The sequence below is a fragment of the Choloepus didactylus genome, chromosome 8, assembly GCF_015220235.1.
Source record: "Choloepus didactylus isolate mChoDid1 chromosome 8, mChoDid1.pri, whole genome shotgun sequence".
In the NCBI taxonomy this organism is placed as follows: domain Eukaryota; kingdom Metazoa; phylum Chordata; class Mammalia; order Pilosa; family Megalonychidae; genus Choloepus; species Choloepus didactylus.
In genome coordinates, this window is record NC_051314.1 from 76,440,199 (window position 1) to 76,457,761 (window position 17,563).

At 52.5% G+C, this 17,563-nt stretch overlaps 4 protein-coding genes across 5 annotated transcripts; 1 reads left to right on the forward strand and 3 right to left on the reverse strand.

Annotated features, from left to right (window-relative positions):
• Positions 1–1,911: 1,911 nt before the first annotated feature.
• On the reverse strand, positions 1,912–4,821 carry LOC119542697 (basic proline-rich protein-like). Its single transcript, XM_037847390.1, has 3 exons — positions 4,650–4,821; positions 3,835–4,350; positions 1,912–3,367 (listed from the first exon to the last, which is right to left on the reverse strand). Exons 1-3 carry the CDS (start codon positions 4,819–4,821, stop codon positions 3,141–3,143), a joined length of 915 nt encoding a protein of 304 aa, XP_037703318.1. The 3' UTR covers positions 1,912–3,140.
• On the forward strand, positions 4,119–7,486 carry CD63 (CD63 molecule). The gene is made up of 8 exons (XM_037846702.1): positions 4,119–4,206; positions 4,818–4,885; positions 5,899–6,087; positions 6,270–6,344; positions 6,447–6,542; positions 6,655–6,795; positions 7,038–7,121; positions 7,329–7,486. Exons 2-8 carry the CDS (start codon positions 4,820–4,822, stop codon positions 7,392–7,394), a joined length of 717 nt encoding a protein of 238 aa, XP_037702630.1. The 5' UTR covers positions 4,119–4,206; positions 4,818–4,819; the 3' UTR covers positions 7,395–7,486.
• A 940-nt stretch (positions 7,487–8,426) lies between these two features.
• Positions 8,427–12,886, reverse strand: RDH5 (retinol dehydrogenase 5). 2 transcript variants are annotated; one of them, XM_037846701.1, is made up of 5 exons: positions 12,240–12,886; positions 10,996–11,337; positions 10,550–10,808; positions 8,981–9,144; positions 8,427–8,688 (listed from the first exon to the last, which is right to left on the reverse strand). In XM_037846701.1, exons 2-5 carry the CDS (start codon positions 11,303–11,305, stop codon positions 8,465–8,467), a joined length of 957 nt encoding a protein of 318 aa, XP_037702629.1. In that variant the 5' UTR covers positions 11,306–11,337; positions 12,240–12,886; the 3' UTR covers positions 8,427–8,464. The 2 variants fall into 2 exon arrangements, with proteins under 2 accessions (XP_037702629.1, XP_037702628.1); XM_037846700.1 differs by having other exon boundaries at positions 10,996–11,342.
• Positions 12,887–13,042: 156 nt separating this feature from the next.
• On the reverse strand, positions 13,043–16,645 carry BLOC1S1 (biogenesis of lysosomal organelles complex 1 subunit 1). Its single transcript, XM_037846703.1, has 4 exons — positions 16,475–16,645; positions 15,683–15,755; positions 13,533–13,665; positions 13,043–13,253 (listed from the first exon to the last, which is right to left on the reverse strand). The coding sequence occupies exons 1-4, from the start codon at positions 16,533–16,535 to the stop codon at positions 13,143–13,145; spliced, it is 378 nt and encodes a 125-aa protein (XP_037702631.1). The 5' UTR covers positions 16,536–16,645; the 3' UTR covers positions 13,043–13,142.
• Between the last annotated feature and the right edge of the window lie 918 nt (positions 16,646–17,563).

Sequence of the window (17,563 nt, forward strand, 5' to 3'; positions counted from 1 at the left end):
GTCAATGGAAAACTGCAAGAACCCAATCCAGGCAGGACTACCAATGGCCAAGAAACTTCAGGAATGAAGGTTTGGGTCACCCCACCAGGCAAAGAACCATGGCCAACTGAAGTACTTGCTGAGGGTAAAGAGAACATGGAATGGGTAGTGGAAGAAGGTACTGATAAATATGAACTACGACCAGGTGAGCAGTTACAGAAATGAGGACTATGATGGCATGAATATTTCCTCCTTGTTTTGTTATTATTATGTTTGTATTTGTCTGTAAAGCAAATATCTTTGTTTTCTTCTCTATCTTATCCCCTTACCATATGATGTAAACTGTACTGTTCATTTCGCAGTATCTAAGTTAAAGGAAATCAAGTTTAAGAGTCAATGTCACCCAAGGATTTATACCCTATTCTGGAGAGATTTAGTGTGTTTCCGGTTGTATGCAGGACAGCTGAATATTGTTAGGCAAAATATATGTCTGTTATTGTTCTCTACTTAGAGATAAAGTATGGTTTAAGGTGATGTGTATAACTGCCAAGTTGACAAGGGGTGGACTGTGATCATCAGGTTCATGTGTCAACTTGGCCAGGTGATGGTGTCCAGGTGTCTGGTCATGCAAGCACTGGCCTAACCATTATTGCAAGGAAATTTGTGGCTGCTTAATAAACCAAAAGGCTGGTTTATTTAATCATCAGTCAATTGACTGCAGCTGTGACTGATGGTATCAATGAAGGGTGTGTCTTCTGCAATGAGAGAATTCAATCAGCTGGATTTAATCCAATCAGTTGAAGACTTTTAAAGAAGAGAGGGAGAGGACCTTCACTTCTTCAGCTAACCAGCAAAGCATTTCCTGAGGAGTTCATCGAACACCATCATTGGAGTTGCCAGTTTGTTGCCTGCCCTACAGAATTTGGACGTGTGCATACCCATAGTTGCATGAGACACTTTTATAAAATCTTGTCTTTATAGATATCTCTTGTTGATTCTGGTTCCCTAGAGAAACCTAACTAATACCCCACCTCCTCCTCCCCTACGCACCCAGTTTTAGAAGCTCCAAGTTGTCTCTGACTCTTCTCACTTGGTCTCCTTCTCCCACAGGTAAACAGTCACCCAGTCCTTTGATTCACCTTCTGAAATGCCACTCATATTTTCTTCCACTCTTTTCCCACCTCTCCTTGGTTCTGGCCCTCACCGTCTTCCTTGGACCATAGCACTGATTTCCAGCTATCCTCCAGGCCACCTGACATTCATTCCTCCTCATTTGGATGTAGTGTTGAATTCCAAGATGGTATCATTCCACTGATCTAAAACTTTCTACCATTCCCCATTGCCTTCAGGACATTGGTCAAGTCAATGTGGCCCTCCAGGTACTCAATGGTCCTAACACCTGGGCCACCTTCTTTTGTGCTTCACCTGTTGTGAGGTACTTTAAAGCAAATTACAGATATGACATTTCACCCTTAAATATTTTAGTATGCATCTTTAAAGAATAGGATGATTTTTCAACATAACCATTGTCCTAGTTTGCTAATGCTGCAGAATGCAAAACACCAGAGATGGATAGGCTTTTATAAAACGGGGGTTTATTTCACTACACAGTTACAGTCTTAAGGCCACAAAGCGTCCAAGGTAACACCTCAGCAATCGGGTACCTTCACCGGAGGATGGCCAATGGCATCCGGAAAACCTCTGTTAGCTAGGAAGGCAGCTGGCGTCTGCTCCAAAGCTCCGGCCTCAAAACGGCTTTCTCCCAGGACGTTCCTCTCTAGCAAGCTTGCTCCTCTTCAAAACATCACTCCCAGCTGCACTCACTTTCCTCTCTTTGAGTCAGCTCATTTATATAGCTCCACTGATCAAGGCCCACCCCGAATGGGCGGGGCCACACCTCCATGGGAACATCTCATCAGAATCATTTCCCACAGCTGAGTGGGGCACATTCCAACAAATCTAACCAGCACCAAAACTTCTGCCCCACAGAAGACCACAAAGATAATGGCATTTGGGGGACACAATACACTCAAACTGGCACAACCATAATATTATCACAGCTAACACAAATAATTTTCTGGTGTTGAATTCTCAGTCCATATTCCAATTTCCCTAATTGTTTTCAAAATTTCTTTCACAGCTTGTTTGTTCAGACAAAGATAATATCAAGGACTAAGTATTGCATGTGGTTGGTCTGTTTGAGTTCTCTCGATCTTGATCAGTCAGACCCCCTTTCCATCCATCTTTCAACACATCCTTCCCTGAGCCTTTTGAGCCAGCCAAACCCAGCCTGCCAGGTAGGTACTTGTTAGACTACCCCTTCTTTACCCTGACACGGAAAGCTTATGCCCTTCTTTTCCAAGGTCACCTCAGAGGACACCACCGCCTCTGTGAAACCTGTTCTTCTTCATTCAGTGGAGGCCCCACCTGTCCCTCCCTCTGAGCTTGTCCAGCTGCCCTTGTTAGCCTCTGCCCCTGTTCACAGCAATGGCTCGGCCCTGCCTGAGGGCAGGACTCCTGTCTTCTTCCTCATGCTGCCCCTGGGGTGCAGCACATGCCTGGCATTGAGTGGCAGTGCAATAAAGACACTGATGAATATTCCTTTCTTCAGCATCCTCCACAGCCTGCGGGCTATTATAACAGGGGGTAAGGTCCAAAATGGGCTTGGCGTGTCCTGAAAGGACTGTGATCCTGGAGACTGGTTCTTGGCCCAGCTCAGCTCTCCTTCCTTTTGCTCTTAGATTTTTTTTTTCTCTTTGGGTACACACACACACACACACACACACACACACACACACACTCCAAGACTCAGGAAGTGGTTCTTGAGGCAAGACCATAAAAACCTAAGGGGTGGGGCCCAGGCTGGGGAAGTGGGGGTCTGAAGGCTGGTCCACTTCTCTGCCTGTTTCCACTTGCTCCTTCTGGGTACCACAGAAGGGAGAAGGCAGCTTCAGCCCACCGCCGCCCCTTCCAGCCCTCACCTGGCTTTGCCTTCTGGGATGAGAGGTGTTGTCTGCTAGGGTGGGGTGTCTTAGTGGCCCCCTTTCGGGTGGGGTGGCCCTGGAGAAGGCCTCCCCCCCGCCCCACTCCCTTCTCAGCCTACTGCCCAGGGCCCTGGAAAACCGAGAGGCTGCTCTAACAGAGAGGGGGAACAGGAACTCTTACAATGTTGGGAGACTCCCAGGAAGCAAGGCCAGGAGCTTTCTGGAAGTGTTTACCTGGCCCCACTTGATTCCGGGCAGCCCACAGCTCCTTCTGCAGAGCAGGGTGTGGGTGGGGGCTTGAACAGAGTTGGAGTCCGAGCAGGGATGTGGGCTCTGGGTTAAAGATGGAGGCCTGCTGCAGTCCTTGTCTCTGCCTGAGCTTGAGGCTGAAAACCGCAGTCTCACTGCCAGATAGACACTAAAATCAATATAGTGACACCAGTGCTTCAGAGAGAGAAAGTGCCTCATTTCATGGCCCCCAAGAAAGAGACCAGAGTAAGAAAAATCTCAAATCTGTTCAGGGCTTTTACGGATTCAAGCTAGGGGAGATGGAGTTGTTACCACTACAATAACAAGTAACTGAGCTGAAGTAACCATTACAATAACAAGTAGAAACAACTGCAGTATCACGTAAAGGCGGGGAAAGTAACCGTTACAATTACAACTATAAACTCTGGTATGTAAAGGAGTGGAACTATGCTAAAATAACCATTACGATAACAAGTATACACGGCTATAGCCAGCAGTTAACTCTGCAGCCTGATGTTCAGAGAGTAACTGGGCCGCCGGTCCCTCCTTCGGCGCTTCCCGGCTCCTCCCCCGCTGCTCGGAACGAGAGAGAACCAGGGGGCGTTCGGTCCCGCTCTCCTACCCGGAGTTGGCACCGGGCTGAGGGTGCCTGACGGGTCCCGGGCGCCCTGAGGTCCTGCTCTCGATGCCCTCCCTCGGCAGAAGCGGGCGCTGTTTTGTGGGCGGGGGCTACGTGGCCCCGAACCGGGCTGGGGGCTCGGCCCTCCCTTCGCAGGCCCGGGTGACTCAGGCCGCAGCTGCTCCCGCGTCACATGAGGGAGGCTGGCGGCCGCCGGCGGGGGCGGAGGCGGGGGAGAGGGCTGTGGCTGCAGCCCGGGCCGAGCCGAGTCCGGGGCGGGGCCGCGGCGGCGGCGGGCGTGGCCGGAGCCCGGGCGGCAGCTAGAGAGCCCCTGAGCAGCGGCGAGAGAGGAGCGCGCGGCCTCGGGGAGCCCAGGTGAGGCCACGGGGCCCCCGGCCGACTTCGGGGTGGGGGGGGGGGGGAGACCACCGGCAGCCCCTTCCTCCCCGGGCGCGCCGCGAGCCGCCGAACGTCTGTCCCGCGCAGCCCGGCCGCTTCCGTTGCCCTCGAGCAACTTTGCTTTAAAGTTCCAGAGGCTGGGGCGGGGGGGGGGAAGGAGGGGTGACAGCCGAACTTTTTTTGGGGGGTGGCGGTGGTGGTTAGAACCCAGGGAAAGTGTCCTGGGAGGCGGGCTTGGGCCGGGGACCCTTGTGGGGGGGCTGGTTGGCGGGGATGGGGTGTTTAACGCCTGGGGGCTGGCGGGCCGAGGGTCGGCGTCAGGCCTGAGCCCCTGGCAGCGCCCTCGGATCTACCCCCGGCCCGGGAGGCGGCGGGACGGGGTCCCGGCTTCGCGGCCGTCGCGCCCACCCCTTTTGTACCTGGGAGAGGGGCCTGGGAGACGTGGATCTGACCGCGGGTTTCCGGGTGGGAGGGGCCGGGAATGGAGGCCAGGCAGGGAAGGCCTCCGGGGCGGGCCAGGAGCCCGGAAACCGAGGCTCCCCCCTCGGCGCGTTCTAAGCCTCCAGCCCTCCTCTCTGCCCTGGCAGCCATGGCGGTGGACGGAGGAATGAAATGTGTCAAGTTCTTGCTCTACGTTCTTCTGGTGGCCTTTTGCGTGAGTGGAAGGTGGGGGAGGGGGGCGGCGTGGGGGGCGATGACAGGCTGCGGGGCGACCCTGGCTTCGGAGTGGGGAGGGCCGAGGGACCCAAGAATGGGGGCAGCTGGAGACCAGATGTGGAAATCCTGGGGAACCGGCCAGAGACAGCGCCTCCCTGTTTCCCTCCAGCTCCCCCGCCCCCCTTCTTACAGCCACAGGGACCCCTGAGGCTTGTTTGAACAGAAAATGACCAGACTGGGTGCCTAGCACCCTAGGCCTGACCCCTCCTGGCTCTTCTTGCCTGTGACCCAACCACTTGTGATATGGGGCCATGGGGCAACCAGCCAACCGCCTGATGCTATCGCCATGGGACTTCCCTCAGCTTCCCATACTCCTCCACCCTTTCTCCCCCTTCACCTCTCATTCCTCTCCATCCTCTTATCCTCCTTCACTTGTCTCAGCTGCTTTGGTGTAGAGGAGGGCTCTGCTCATCTTGTCTTACTCCTGCCCTGGGCTCCTGGCTTGTGAGGCTACTGTCCAGGGAGGGAGCACTACACTCTTGTCCCCTTTTCTCCTTTCTTCCCCCTCCCTGGCCTAGGGAGGAACCATGGCCACAGCTGATGGGTGTGGGGTGGGCACTGGAGAACAGTGAAGGACAAGTTCTGGTAGAGGGCTGAGCCTGAAGGCTCATCAGAATCACCCGCTCTGGGTCAGGAGTGTGCCCTGGGGTCATGGCTTTCTGAGAACTTCTCCTTTTGCTTTGTGCAAATTCCTGTGGTTAAAGAGCAGCCTGAAAGGAAGCATGGATCCTGACTCCCTTCTCCCTGCGTGCCTGGAATAAATTCCCTAGCCTTCACTGAAGGGCAAGGATGGGTTACCCCCTCCCACATAGTCAAAAGTTTCCCCAGAGGTGTGAGAATCTCCCTCTTCAGGATAGGATCAAATCTGTGTCCTGGGTGCACCCCTGCCCTCAACCATGGAGGGCTGCCAGGGTGTGGCTCTGGCTTACCCCTGACTTGCTTTTCTCCCAGGCCTGTGCAGTGGGACTGATCGCTGTGGGTGTGGGGGCCCAGATCGTCCTGAGGCAGATCATGACTCAGGAGAACTCCACTGGCCCCCTGCTGTCCATAGTCATCATTGCCCTAGGAGTCTTCCTCTTCCTGGTGGCCTTCGTGGGCTGCTGTGGGGTCTGCAAGGAGAACTACTGTCTTATGGTCACGGTGAGTGGGGTGTGGGGCTAGCGCGGGTGCCTGAGCCTGAGGAAGGACATTTCCGTGGCAGGAACGGAAGAGGGTGCATGCGATGAAGAAGACCTGTGTGAGTGTTCCAGGCAGTGGCCGGGCCAGAGCAGACCCCCTCACCCATAGACTCCAAACCTGACTCTTGTCCCTTGTATCTGTAGTTTGCCATCTTCCTGTCCCTGATCATGCTGGTGGAGGTGGCTGCAGCCATTGCTGGCTATGTGTTTAGAGATAAGGTAAGCAAGGAATCAGGGGAAGGCTCTGTTTCAGAGCCCTGGCTGCTCTGGGACCCAGGTGTCCTGATTTCTGATCTCAGCAGCGCTCCTCCTCACTTCCAGGTGATGTCAAAATTTAACAAGGACTTCCAGCAGCAAATGGAGAATTATCCAAAAAACAACCAGACGGCTTCACTCCTGGACCAAATGCAGGAAAATGTGAGTGGAGTTGCTGGGAGAAGGGGTAGTGGGAGGAGAGGAATCTCATCTCCACACTGAAGGCAGAAGTTCACTTGACAACCATCTCACGCCTCTCTCCCGCTTTGTGCAGTTTAATTGCTGCGGTGCTAACAACTATTCAGACTGGAATGCCATCCCTCTCGAACCCAAGGGCAGAGTCCCTGACTCCTGCTGCATCAATGTCACTCAGGGCTGTGGGATTAATTTCAAGCCAGAAAATATCCATACCAAGGTAAGGAGGCAGCCAACATAGTAAGAGACTCGGAAGTCTCCTTTCAAGAGGCAAGGAAGACCAGGGATTGGAGGTGCAGAGGGTTCGGGCTCTGGGAAGTTGGACTTCAGGGACAGGAAGGGATCTAGCAATGGTAGGGGTGGGGTGAAAGGGACAGAGAGTGGGAAAGAGACAGGTGACCAGGGAAGGCAGGTGGAAAGTTTCTGATGGTGTTTTTGCCTTACGTACCTCCCACCCCTCAGGGCTGTGTGCAGCTTATCGGGAGCTGGCTGAGGAGCAATGTTTTGGTGGTGGCTGCAGCAGCCTTGGGCATTGCCTTTGTGGAGGTGAGAGGTGCTTCGAGCAGGGGCTGGGACTCAGTCCAGGGCCTCTGAGGGTAGCGACAGTGGGGAGGAGGGGGCTGAACAGGACGTACTGGCCTGGGGCAGGGAGTCCTAGGAGGGTTTGGTATCCCTTGGGTAGTTCTGGGGTCCATTGCCCTTCTGCCTCCTCTCCTGCCCCTCTCCACATCACCTCTCCATCTTTCCTTCCAGGTCCTGGGAATTGTCCTTGCCTGCTGCCTTGTGAAGAGTATCAGAAGGGGCTATGAAGTGATGTAGGGGGTCTGGTCTCTCAGCCCCTCATCTAGGAGAGTGGAATAGTATATGCCAGTTTTTTCAATTAAACGGATTATTTTTTCAGACCAAAAAGAGACAGTCTTAGTATGTCTTAAAGAATGATACTTCGTCCCTTCCCTCCTCTCATCCATGTTCTCTGTCCTCTGGGACTGTGTTCTCTTTGCATCCCTTGGAAAAGGCAGGCCTATTTTGGGGGTGTTTGGGGAAAGAGGATGCTTGCTGAAGACACTGCCTCGGCTGGCAGTGGAAGAAGGGGGATCTGGGTAGGATATGGCCCAGTGCCCTCCCTGTCCACCTAGGCTGCTCACCAGGTTAGTGCTGAAACGTTCCTGAAGCCACCTCCTGTATAAATCAAAAGGATTCCCGAAAAAGGTCCTACTTGGGAGAGTCCAGTCCACATCTGCGTTGGACATCTTCTCCCTGGCCTCTGCCCACCTCTTAGGGCCCAACAGTCCCTAATCCCACCAGTCCTCAAGGGGGCTCGACTTTAGGGTGATGATAAACTGTCTTGTGGCCAGTGTCCACCCTTCCTGACTTAGATTGTGGTAGTGAGAGAACTTAGGTTGGTATTGCCTTTTCTTCATGAAAACTATCCAGCCTGGCCCTGACACCCTCTTCAACACTCCCTCCTTCCCCCAGCCCAGGAGAAAAAGAGATAAAGGCCATTCCTGCTCCAAACACTTGAACCTCCACCTTACTCTATCTAGGAAATGAAGGACATGTTATGAAGTGCCCTCTTGTGGCCATTCAGGAGATTACCTACAGTTGCGAGGCAGTCCCCTCACGCCCCCCAGTGGGTATCGATGTTTTGCAGACACTAAACAGGCCAGAGACCCTGGGCAACAAGTCAGCCTAGGGTAGTTAGCAGTTAAATGGGGCCAGCCTCCCATTGGGCATCTTCATTTCTGCCCACCTATGTGTTTTTTTAAACAATACACATTTATGGAGTGCCTACTTTTATGTCAGGCACCAGGCAGTACCAGGATGGGGGCAGAAATAAATCAGACTTAGTCCTTGCCCTTGGAGAACAATCTCTTGCTGAAAGGCTACATTCAGGAGACTGCCTGGGCAGGCTTGGGAAGGACCCAGGTGAGCACAGCATCCACCAGGCTGGCTGGCAGGTAGGAAGCCGGCAGCCAGAGGAGCTTAGCGTCCCAGCCTGGGCTGTAGCGGGTACGGGGGTGACGAGCAGTCAGGGCATGCTCCAGGCACCTGCTCACCTTGGTCAGGTCCGGGTCACAGATAAGGGTCATGATGCGCTTTTGTACTTGCAGGTCTACAGCCAAGAGGGAGTCTGAACTCAGTGTTCCTCCTCCAGTCCAGCCCATCTCAGACCCCATCTTCTGGGTCCTGGGGCCAGCAGGAGGTGAGAGGGAGCCTCAGTCCCCCTCCCGAGCTGGGGGACTGGGCAGGTTCCACAAGGGCTAGTGCTCTCTTGTGGCATCCCACTCACCTTCACCCCCTCTCTGGCTGCTCTGTCCATTTCTTCCCAGCAGGCTGGAGTGGGATCAACCTTCCTGGCATTCTCATTTCCCCTTATGTGCCCCTATATGGGTCCAGTTACTCACACTTGGTGAGGAAGGCCTCCCCATAGCAGGCCCGTGTTGCAGGAGGTAGCCGTGCCCAGCAAGCCTGCAGGGCATCCTCCAGACTCTCCAAGCTGGTCACAGGAGTTCGGAAGAAGCCAGGCTCTACAATGGAGACTTGTATCCCAAAAGGAGTCACATCTCTCCTGGATGGGGGGCAGGGGAGAGCTCTAGGTTATTGCCCTGTGGGGAGGTGACCAATGGGACGTGAGTGGGGGAGCAAAGATGGGAAAGTTATCATAGACTAGGTTCAGGGGTCCTGCCAGTGAGGAGGTCCCTGATGCCCTGAAATTAGGGGCAAGTGGATGGAGGGAGTTATTGTGGCTTGTTTTCCTTTATATTGTCTTATATGAGCTATTGTCTTCTGTAAGTTTTTCTTAAATGGCCAGATAGTAAATATGTTAGGCATTGCAGGTGAAGAAACAAAATTGAGCATATTATGTGGGTCCTTATATAACTATTTATAACATTTTTTAAAAATGCACAAAACATTCTTTGCTTGTGGACTGTAAAACCACTGGTGGCTGCCATAGTTTACCACCTCCTGTTCTAAAGGTACTCCATTCCCTAGCTCCCCACACATATGGTTGAGTCCTGGGTGCTAGATACGAAAGGTATAGATTGTGGTATTTGCTGGGGGATAATCTGATGGAGAAAGTAGGGATACCTTCTACCCCTTGGCTCTGACGGAGAAAGTAGGGATACCTTCTACCCCTTGGCACAGATGGAGAAATCCAAGTATAAAATGTGTTCCCTGATGCCAACTGAAAAATTAAAGACTGAGGGACAGGAACAAAAGTAGACACTGAAATTCTTTGCTAAGTGATGGTGATGAACACAGACTTCCTTAGGAAGGTGGGCTCAGCTTCAGGGACTTGTGTGCTTCTGCTCAAAATTCAGGCCCTCCTCCTTTCCTCTGAGGCCCCTTCCCTGACTCCCATAGGCAGGACTCAGCAAGTCTCCTTTGCGTCCCTTGGAATGGTGAACATTTTTTAAAGATGAGGGGCAGGAGAACAAAATGACCAGGCCCTTTAGGCAAGCAGACCTGGGCATAAGTCCCAGCACTTCCACTCACTAGTTGTGTGGTCTTGGATAAGTTATGTTACCATAAGGTTATTAATATCTACCCATATGGAGTTGGTCAAGAATGAGAAAATGTTATATGAAGCTACTAGCTTAACATAAGTAATAGTTATTGATGGTATACCTCCCCACTCCTAATAATAATGATAGTAGGCTTTTTTGAGCATTTACTATGTGCCAGGTAATGTACTGTTCGCAACCTCCATGAGGCAGGTCTGCTCATTCTCATTTTCATTTTACAGATGAGGAAAACAGAGGTAAAGAGAAATGGCCTGCCTAAGGTCATAGTGCTCCCATGAGAGAAAGTTGGGATTTGAACCCATGAGGTCTAGCCCTAAACTGTCTCCTCTTTAAGTATCATACTATGCTGTGTCTTAATCATTTCTGCTAGCCCACCCTGAGCAGAGGCTCACTGGTTTGCTGAGTGGGCTGCCCTTGGGCTTGGAGCCAGAGCCCCAGACCTCTCACCTCAGGCTGTCAGAGAAGGCCTCCAGGCCAAACTTGGAGACACAATAGCCACCGCCACTGGCTGCCAGGCGACCCAGGACGCTGGTAATGTTGACCACCCGGCCCTGGGCCTGTTGCAGCAGAGGTAGCAGGGCAAGGGTGACTCCAATAGGACCCAACGTGTTCACCCTCAGCACCCGATGGAAATCATCCTGTGTCAGCCATGGTGTGGGCCCGATGATCCCAGCCACACCAGCGTTGTTCACCAGACCAAAAAGCCCTGTGAAGAGATGAGATAGACACTGGGGCGAGGTGAAATGCTCCAACAGCCCCATCTTCCTGGGAGGATCAGAGAACTATTCTTCCCCAAGTCAGCTTCCCATAGCTCCTGCAAGTGGCCATCTCAGGTCACTGAAGGGACCAGGGACACCTCATGCCATGTTCCTGGTGGCCCCAGCCATACTCACCTGCTCCCCCAACATGTGTCTCCACCCATTTGGCTGCCTGCTGGATACTATGGGGGTCAGTGACATCCAGCAGGGTGGTGTGGAGACGGGAGGAGGCCACCTGCTGTAGGTCCTCAGCTCCTGAAGGGGTCAGGCAGCCGGCCAGGACACGGAAGCCCTTCTGGTCCAGTCGCAGTGCCAGAAGCCGCCCAAAGCCTGAGTCACAGCCGGTGATGAAGACAAAGGCATCGCTGGCGGGCAGGCTCTGACGGTCCCAGAGCAACCACAGCACTGCCCAGAGCAAGGCGCCCAGCAGCAGAGGCAGCCACATGGCCAGAGCTCAAGTGACCTACGGGTGGCAGCCTAGGCTGGACAGGAAAACTTGGTTTACTCTGATACTCAAGCCCTTGACCTAGTATCTAACCTAGCTAGAAGTCCCGGTCTGAGAGGACTGAGAAGTTATTTCAGGGTGGGGGAGCAAAAATGTAGGCAGAGCCTGAATTTGTAGCTAAGAACTAAAACCAGGTGAGTAGGGTTCTGTGTGCAGATGTGCTGCATATGAGCAGAGGGACCTTTCGTTGCCATCACTCCACCCCTCATATTAAGCCAGGGACATATGAACCCTCTAAATGAAACCTGGGCCTTATTGTTGGATCCAGGTACAGGGCCAATAACCCTGCATTTTAGTCCCAGTGGCCCACACTTATTGTGTGATGCTGAAACATCTCACTGCATCTCTGAACCTGTTTTCTCATCTACCAAGTGGGCTCACACCCACCATGCCCACTTCATAGTAGTGGAGAATCAAGGGGGATAATGTGTGAGGAAGCACTTTAAAAGTTTAAAGCTTTGAGTTATCAATACATGTATTACCTTTTTTTTTAATTGTGGTAAAACATATACAATATAACATTTGCCATTTTAACCACCTTCAAGCATACAATTCAGTGGCATGAATTACATTCACAATGTTGTGTTACCATCACCACCATCTATTACCAAAACTTCCATCACCCCAAAGAGGAACTGCACTCATTAAGCAAAAACTCCCCATTGCCCTTTCTCCCCAACTCCTGGTAAACTGTAATCTACTTTCTGTTTCTATGAATTAGCACAGTCTAGTTATTTCATATGAGTGATATCATACAATATTTATCCTTTTGTGTCTGGTTTATTTCATGCAATGTGATGTCTTTGAGGTTAATACATATAATATCTTGTTAAGTTTTCTCACAGTAACCCCCAGCTCCCAGTAGCCTGCTTACCTCCTTTGGGGAAAGCTGTTGGATATCACAATGTCCACAGCTTCTTTCGCTTTGAGAAACTTTGCTTCCAGTCTTTCCAGGCTCTCACACTAAGCCACAGCCAAGGCCAAAGTCCAGAGGGAGTGTACTCAAGCCCCAGGAGTGTTAAATGTGACAGGGTGGCGGTAGGGGCTGAGGAGGCGGAGCCTGGCTGGCTGAAGCAGGTGCTTGGCACAGGCCAGGCTTGCCCAGGCCCCCGTCCTGGCTGTCTTTCTAGGCCTGTGTTCCCAACCACTTATGTCATGGTCTCCCAGGAGGAGGGAGCTGTCACGGATAGCAGCTGCCCCTCTCTGTTGGTGGACTTGGACTTGTCATTCCTCTCCCTTCCCAGTCCCAAAGTGCCCCCATGCCCAGGAGTTAATCTCTCACTTGGTCCAGACTCATGACACTGCTTAGCACCAGCCTGGGACAGGTCATGAGCACATAGAGGGGCAAGGTGCCAGAACTGGGGACCCAGCTTGTTCCCTGTCTCATTTCTCTGCAGGAAACTTAAGTCCTGAATTGGAGAGGTTTGGAGTGGGAACCACTAGGACCTATTTCTGGGAGGTGCAGGAAAGAAACCTCCAACTTTCACTTACATGACACGCATCTGCATCAGATTCCAGGCCCAAGGAGAAGGGGAAGAATAGAGTAGGGACAGTAAGGGGAAGCTAGTTCCACCCTCTACCCAAAAGGTACCTGTCTCCTCAGAAAAACAACCTTTGAAATAGGTTCTGCACCTCTGCCCTCCATGCTGAGGTAGTAGCACCTTGAAACACATCACATAGAAATAGAAGCTTGTGTTTTATTCATGGTCCTGTCAGCCTCCCTCCAGCCTCCACGGGGGAGGTAGGAGGGGTGGGATAGAGGGGAAGGGGAGTGAGGCTAGGATGGAGCAGACTGCAGCTGTCCTTTGTAGATGTATTCCAGTGCGGTGGCAATCGTGCGCATGTCCAGCTCAATGCTCCGAGCCCAGTTCTCCACATCCCCGATTTCCTGGGGAGGGGGGAGAGGGGGCAGGAGCCCAGGAATCAGGGTAGGTAGAGTGTGGCTCCCAGTCTGGGGGCACTTTCCATCCACCTCCTGGAAAGGGCTTTGCTTGGACCCACCAACTGCTTTTACCTCTTCTTGCTTCTCTGATGCTGGGGCCATAGGTAGGATTTCCAGGACCATTCCCCCTTCCTCCTTAACCCTAGGCCTGAGATGACCTGAATGGAGGTAGCCAATGGGAACCTAGGATGGGAAGGTGGTGGTGAGGTAGGGAGTGTGGCCCACCTTGAGTGCCTGGTTGAAGTTCTCCACCATCCCGATCCACTGGCCGGTCTGCTTGGCAAACTGGGCGGCCTGGACCTGGAGAGTCTTCACCTCATGGTCTAGCTTCCTCTGGTTCATATAGGCCTGGGCCACACTAGAGGTTGGAGGAGGGAGGGGAAGGAGGTCAACCCACCCAGCTTGTGGGAGATGTTCTCCACGACTAATATCCCACTGCAGGATTGGGAGGTCAGCCAGGAGTCAGGACTGGGGAAAACTTCAGGATTTTAGCCATTTTTGGATATGATGCAAATGGATGCAAATGACTATCAGCACACGCAAATGAACCCAGCTTCTTCCTCCTACTCCCAGGATTCCCAGGAGAGCTGAGCTGGGAGCTGACTAGAAACATACCATCCCCTACCCCCCAAAAGAGTTCCTGCAGCTGGGTGGGGAAGGGAGGGTTAACCTAGGGGGATAACCTCGAAGAAGAAGCTGGGAGGGAGAAGGGATAGTTGGGAAGCTGGGGAAATCTAGCAGCAGGGACACATCTGGCAGCGATTGGAAGCCCAGGGATCTGACCTAGTTAGGAAGGGGAATTGGGCCCCTCCCTGATTCTGGGGTGGGATGGGAGCAAAATCCCCTCCTCAGAAACCCTGGGTCAGGAGATGGTATCCCAGGGACTTCTTCTTGGCTCTCTTTCTCAATCCTTTTCCTTTCACCCACACGGATGAACGAACACACACATATTCCCTCCCTTCTGTTTACGCTCCACAGTGTTTTCTCTTCAGTCAAGATGGTGGCTGCCACAGGAATGGTGTTTCCAGCCCTGTGCCATGCCCCCTGCAATAACTTTTCCCCCTTTCTGGCTGATGAATCTTTTATTCCCCTCCCCAAAGCTCTAGGTCAGCCAGGAGATTCCACATCCAGTGCCTACCCCCTCCACTGGAATCTGTGGGGGCTGGAGGGGGGCTAGGGGTGGGGGTGGGGGGTTGAGAGAGTGGGCAGGACACCTGACAGGGGCTAAGATAGAGTGAGCCTTTGTTTTCTTTTCCTGGGAATGAAAAGAACTGTGGGCAGCAACACAAAACCCTTTCTAATCCAGCTTTGGCTTAGCTGCCCTCTGAGCTGAAAGTGGGGTGGCCCTTAGTGAAGGGAGAGGAGAAGAGGGAGAGGCCTGGGCCAGCCTCACAAGTGGTGGGCACTGCAGAGCCCAGGAAGCATCAATGTGGGAGGGAAGAAAAGGGGCAGACCCTGTTCCTTCTCTTTGGGAAATAGCTGGGCCACAGTAGAAGAGCTGAAACAGTAACAATGCCTCAACAGATTCCCCTAGAAGTCCCTGAAATCCCAGTTTTCCATATTGACTCCCCATTTTCTCTTATTCACACTGAGTGAAGGGAGAGGCCTGGAGGGGAGGAAGATCAGAGGCCCCAACCACAGCTTTCTTCTCTCCTCATCTCCCCCTAAGATGAGTAATGAAGATGATGCCAGCCCCTGCATAGCTCACTTGGGTGACTCAACTATGGAATCACAACCAAACTGTTCTCCTTGCCCTGGGGTGGAAGGCATCATACTGCCTCCTTTCTTCCAACAGATGGACTATCAAATCATCATTTCTGCTCTCTTCAGGGTCACTCAGGGTCAAGAGACAATATTCTTTGCTCCTTCTCAAGTCTTTGACTGTTCTTTTTTAGGACTGGTGCAGGGGGTGGCCTCTGGAGACTCAGAAGGAAGTGAAGAGGCAGCTGGGCTCTGCTTTAGCTCCTGGCATGAGTTCTGCCCTCACCCCCCACAGCTGCGCCATCTCTTTCCTGCCAGCTGCTCCCCAGGCCTGCCAGAGAGTGGGAGGTGGAGGAGAGGGTGGTAAGCTGTGGTGAAGGAGGATGCTCTCCCTCCCACCGAAGTGACAGCTGGATTGGAGGGGTCCAGGGAAGAGGGCAGATGGCCTCAAGTTGTAAGCACCAGGGAAGTTGATGTGGGGAGGGGGAAATCTGGCCGCTTCGCTAACCATTGCCGTTGTTCCAACCCCATCCAATGCTAGGGTCAGAGCTGACTCAAGCCTCTCTCCATAAAGTTAACTAGGGGAGGGGAATGAGTGGAACATTACACCCTCTCCAGAGCAGTGTGAGGTGCCTAAACTTGGCGATCTGGTGTAGATGGAAAGAGGTTCATACCCCACATTGAGGTGATCCACCAAAGCTTCTGTCAGGCAGGTCGCTGCAGTGATAGCCTCTCGCCTTCTCTTCTCTGAGGAATTGAAGTGACGAGTTGGTTTTTTGACGGGTGGTGCTAAAGGTTCCCCACCCATTCATTACTATTCTGCTAGTTGCCGAAACATCTCAAATAATTTCAGAATGTCAGGGCTAAAAAGGCCCTGGCAAAATACAAAGAAAGTCCTTTCATTTTAGATATGAGGAAACAGGTACCCTGAGAGGGGAAGGGGCTCTCTCGGGAACGCCAAGGAGTCAGCGGCAGCGCCCAGGACTTCTGACTCCTAGGTACTCTTTTTCCACAGTGTTGGCAGAAGGATTGGTAACTCCAGGATTCCCAAACAGAATTCAGAAAACAAGCGCCGCACCCCTATTTCGATGGTTTCTGGCCTCTAAGAACCTCATCTTTTGTCTGATCCCCACACCCTCCTCCCCTCAGGGGCGTCCGTTCCCACTTCCAGGATGAGAGGCTCCCTGGACCAATAGGCACAGAGTTTCACGAGAAGGGGGCGGGGCTAGGATGCAGCGAAGCTGGGGAGGAGGGGGCGTAGCCGAGGGGGCAGGAGTGTTGGCAAAAGGACCAGAGCCCGTTGTCAGGGGAAGAGAATTTCCAAAAAACCATCCTCTACTTCCCTCTCCCTCACGCCCGCTAATCCGTGTCCTTCCCTGGCTCTAGGCCGCTACTCGAGACCCAGGCTCGGGGCTGAGGCTAGGCCGCAGTTGGAGAGAAAACTGCAGACCGGATGTTCGACTCACCCTGCAGCTCCTTGCGTTCATTCTGCTTGGCCTGGTGCTCCTTCAGCAGTCGGGACAGCATAGTCAATGGGTATAGGGACTGGGCGCTGGGTACGGAGACCTCTCTGTTTCCGGGAGCTGGAACGCGCACCTTGGCTCCCGCGGGGCCCGGGTCACGTGACCGCAGTATCACGTGAGGCCGGGAGCCTCCTTCTTTTTGAGAGGTGGGGAGGTTGGTAGTGAAGACCTCGGCAGGAGAAAGGGGAGGATGGTAGAAGGTTGGAAGGGTGTGGGACGGTTGAGCTCTTTTCTTTAGTAGGGGCTCACATTTTGGTGAGTGTTGAAAGAAGTTTTCTTACTACCCTTATTTCAAGACCAGTTTTTAAATATGTCCCTTGGGAGTCAAACTCCCGGGAGGGTTGATGTTGCCGGGTGGTCCATCACCGGTTCGGCTGTTGGGGAGCAGAGCTCCCTGAACTTATTGAAATTCTTCTTCTTTCCCTCGCCTTTCTCTCCTGGCATCTCTAGCTGTTTCTCAGAAGTTGTTTCCCAGCTCCCTCTCACTAGTAGGAAATGCTTTCTTCTCTTTTCCAGTCCTTTTTCTTCTCACCACCCCATCGAGATCCCTCAGCTCTGGGTGATCATCGTAGAAAAGCATTTTAGGCACTTCAAACGGCCTCCTAGGGAGCTTTGCTAATTCGGCTAGCTACGTGTGGTGAATGTACAATTCCATCTCTGTCCTTTTGTGGTCAGGGAATGCGAACTCATTCCAGTCTTACCGGACGCCTAAGTGCCCCTGCCAAAGTAAAATGCAAATTATATAACGCCTTCCAGAACTAAAGAGAAGTGCTTTCGGGATTAACTACCAACAAGAAAAATTATGAACGTCAGTATATTCTTGCTATTGCCACTCTCTTGGTGCAACTTGTACCAACATTCTGGGTGACTTTGGGCAAGTTGCTCATCCCCTCTGGATTTTAGTTTTATTTTTGGCAAAATAAGTGGTTGGATCAAATCAGTGGTTTTCAGCCCTGGCTAAACATTAGAATCACATGGGGAAGCTTTGAAAAATGCTTTGGACTCAGACCAATTAAATAGAGTCTTTGAGGT

Coding starts and splice junctions, on each gene's coding strand:
- LOC119542697 (XM_037847390.1), bottom strand. CDS start 4,821: ATGGCTGCCAGGGCAGAGAGGAGGGCTGGAGGCTTAGAACGCGCCGAG. Junction 4,351..4,649: donor CTCCCAGGCCCCTCTCCCAG/GTACAAAAGGGG, acceptor GGAACTTTAAAG/CAAAGTTGCTCGAGGGCAAC. Junction 3,368..3,834: donor CAGCCCGGTGCCAACTCCGG/GTAGGAGAGCGG, acceptor TCTATCTGGCAG/TGAGACTGCGGTTTTCAGCC.
- RDH5 (XM_037846701.1), bottom strand. CDS start 11,305: ATGTGGCTGCCTCTGCTGCTGGGCGCCTTGCTCTGGGCAGTGCTGTGG. Junction 9,145..10,549: donor GCCTTCTCTGACAGCCTGAG/GTGAGAGGTCTG, acceptor CCCCCCATCCAG/GAGAGATGTGACTCCTTTTG. Junction 8,689..8,980: donor GGAGGCCTTCCTCACCAAGT/GTGAGTAACTGG, acceptor TCTTGGCTGTAG/ACCTGCAAGTACAAAAGCGC.
- CD63 (XM_037846702.1), top strand. CDS start 4,820: ATGGCGGTGGACGGAGGAATGAAATGTGTCAAGTTCTTGCTCTACGTT. Junction 4,886..5,898: donor TTCTTCTGGTGGCCTTTTGC/GTGAGTGGAAGG, acceptor CTTTTCTCCCAG/GCCTGTGCAGTGGGACTGAT. Junction 6,088..6,269: donor ACTACTGTCTTATGGTCACG/GTGAGTGGGGTG, acceptor TTGTATCTGTAG/TTTGCCATCTTCCTGTCCCT.
- BLOC1S1 (XM_037846703.1), bottom strand. CDS start 16,535: ATGCTGTCCCGACTGCTGAAGGAGCACCAGGCCAAGCAGAATGAACGC. Junction 15,756..16,474: donor TGAACGCAAGGAGCTGCAGG/GTGAGTCGAACA, acceptor TCAATTCCTCAG/AGAAGAGAAGGCGAGAGGCT. Junction 13,254..13,532: donor ACTTCAACCAGGCACTCAAG/GTGGGCCACACT, acceptor CCCCCTCCCCAG/GAAATCGGGGATGTGGAGAA.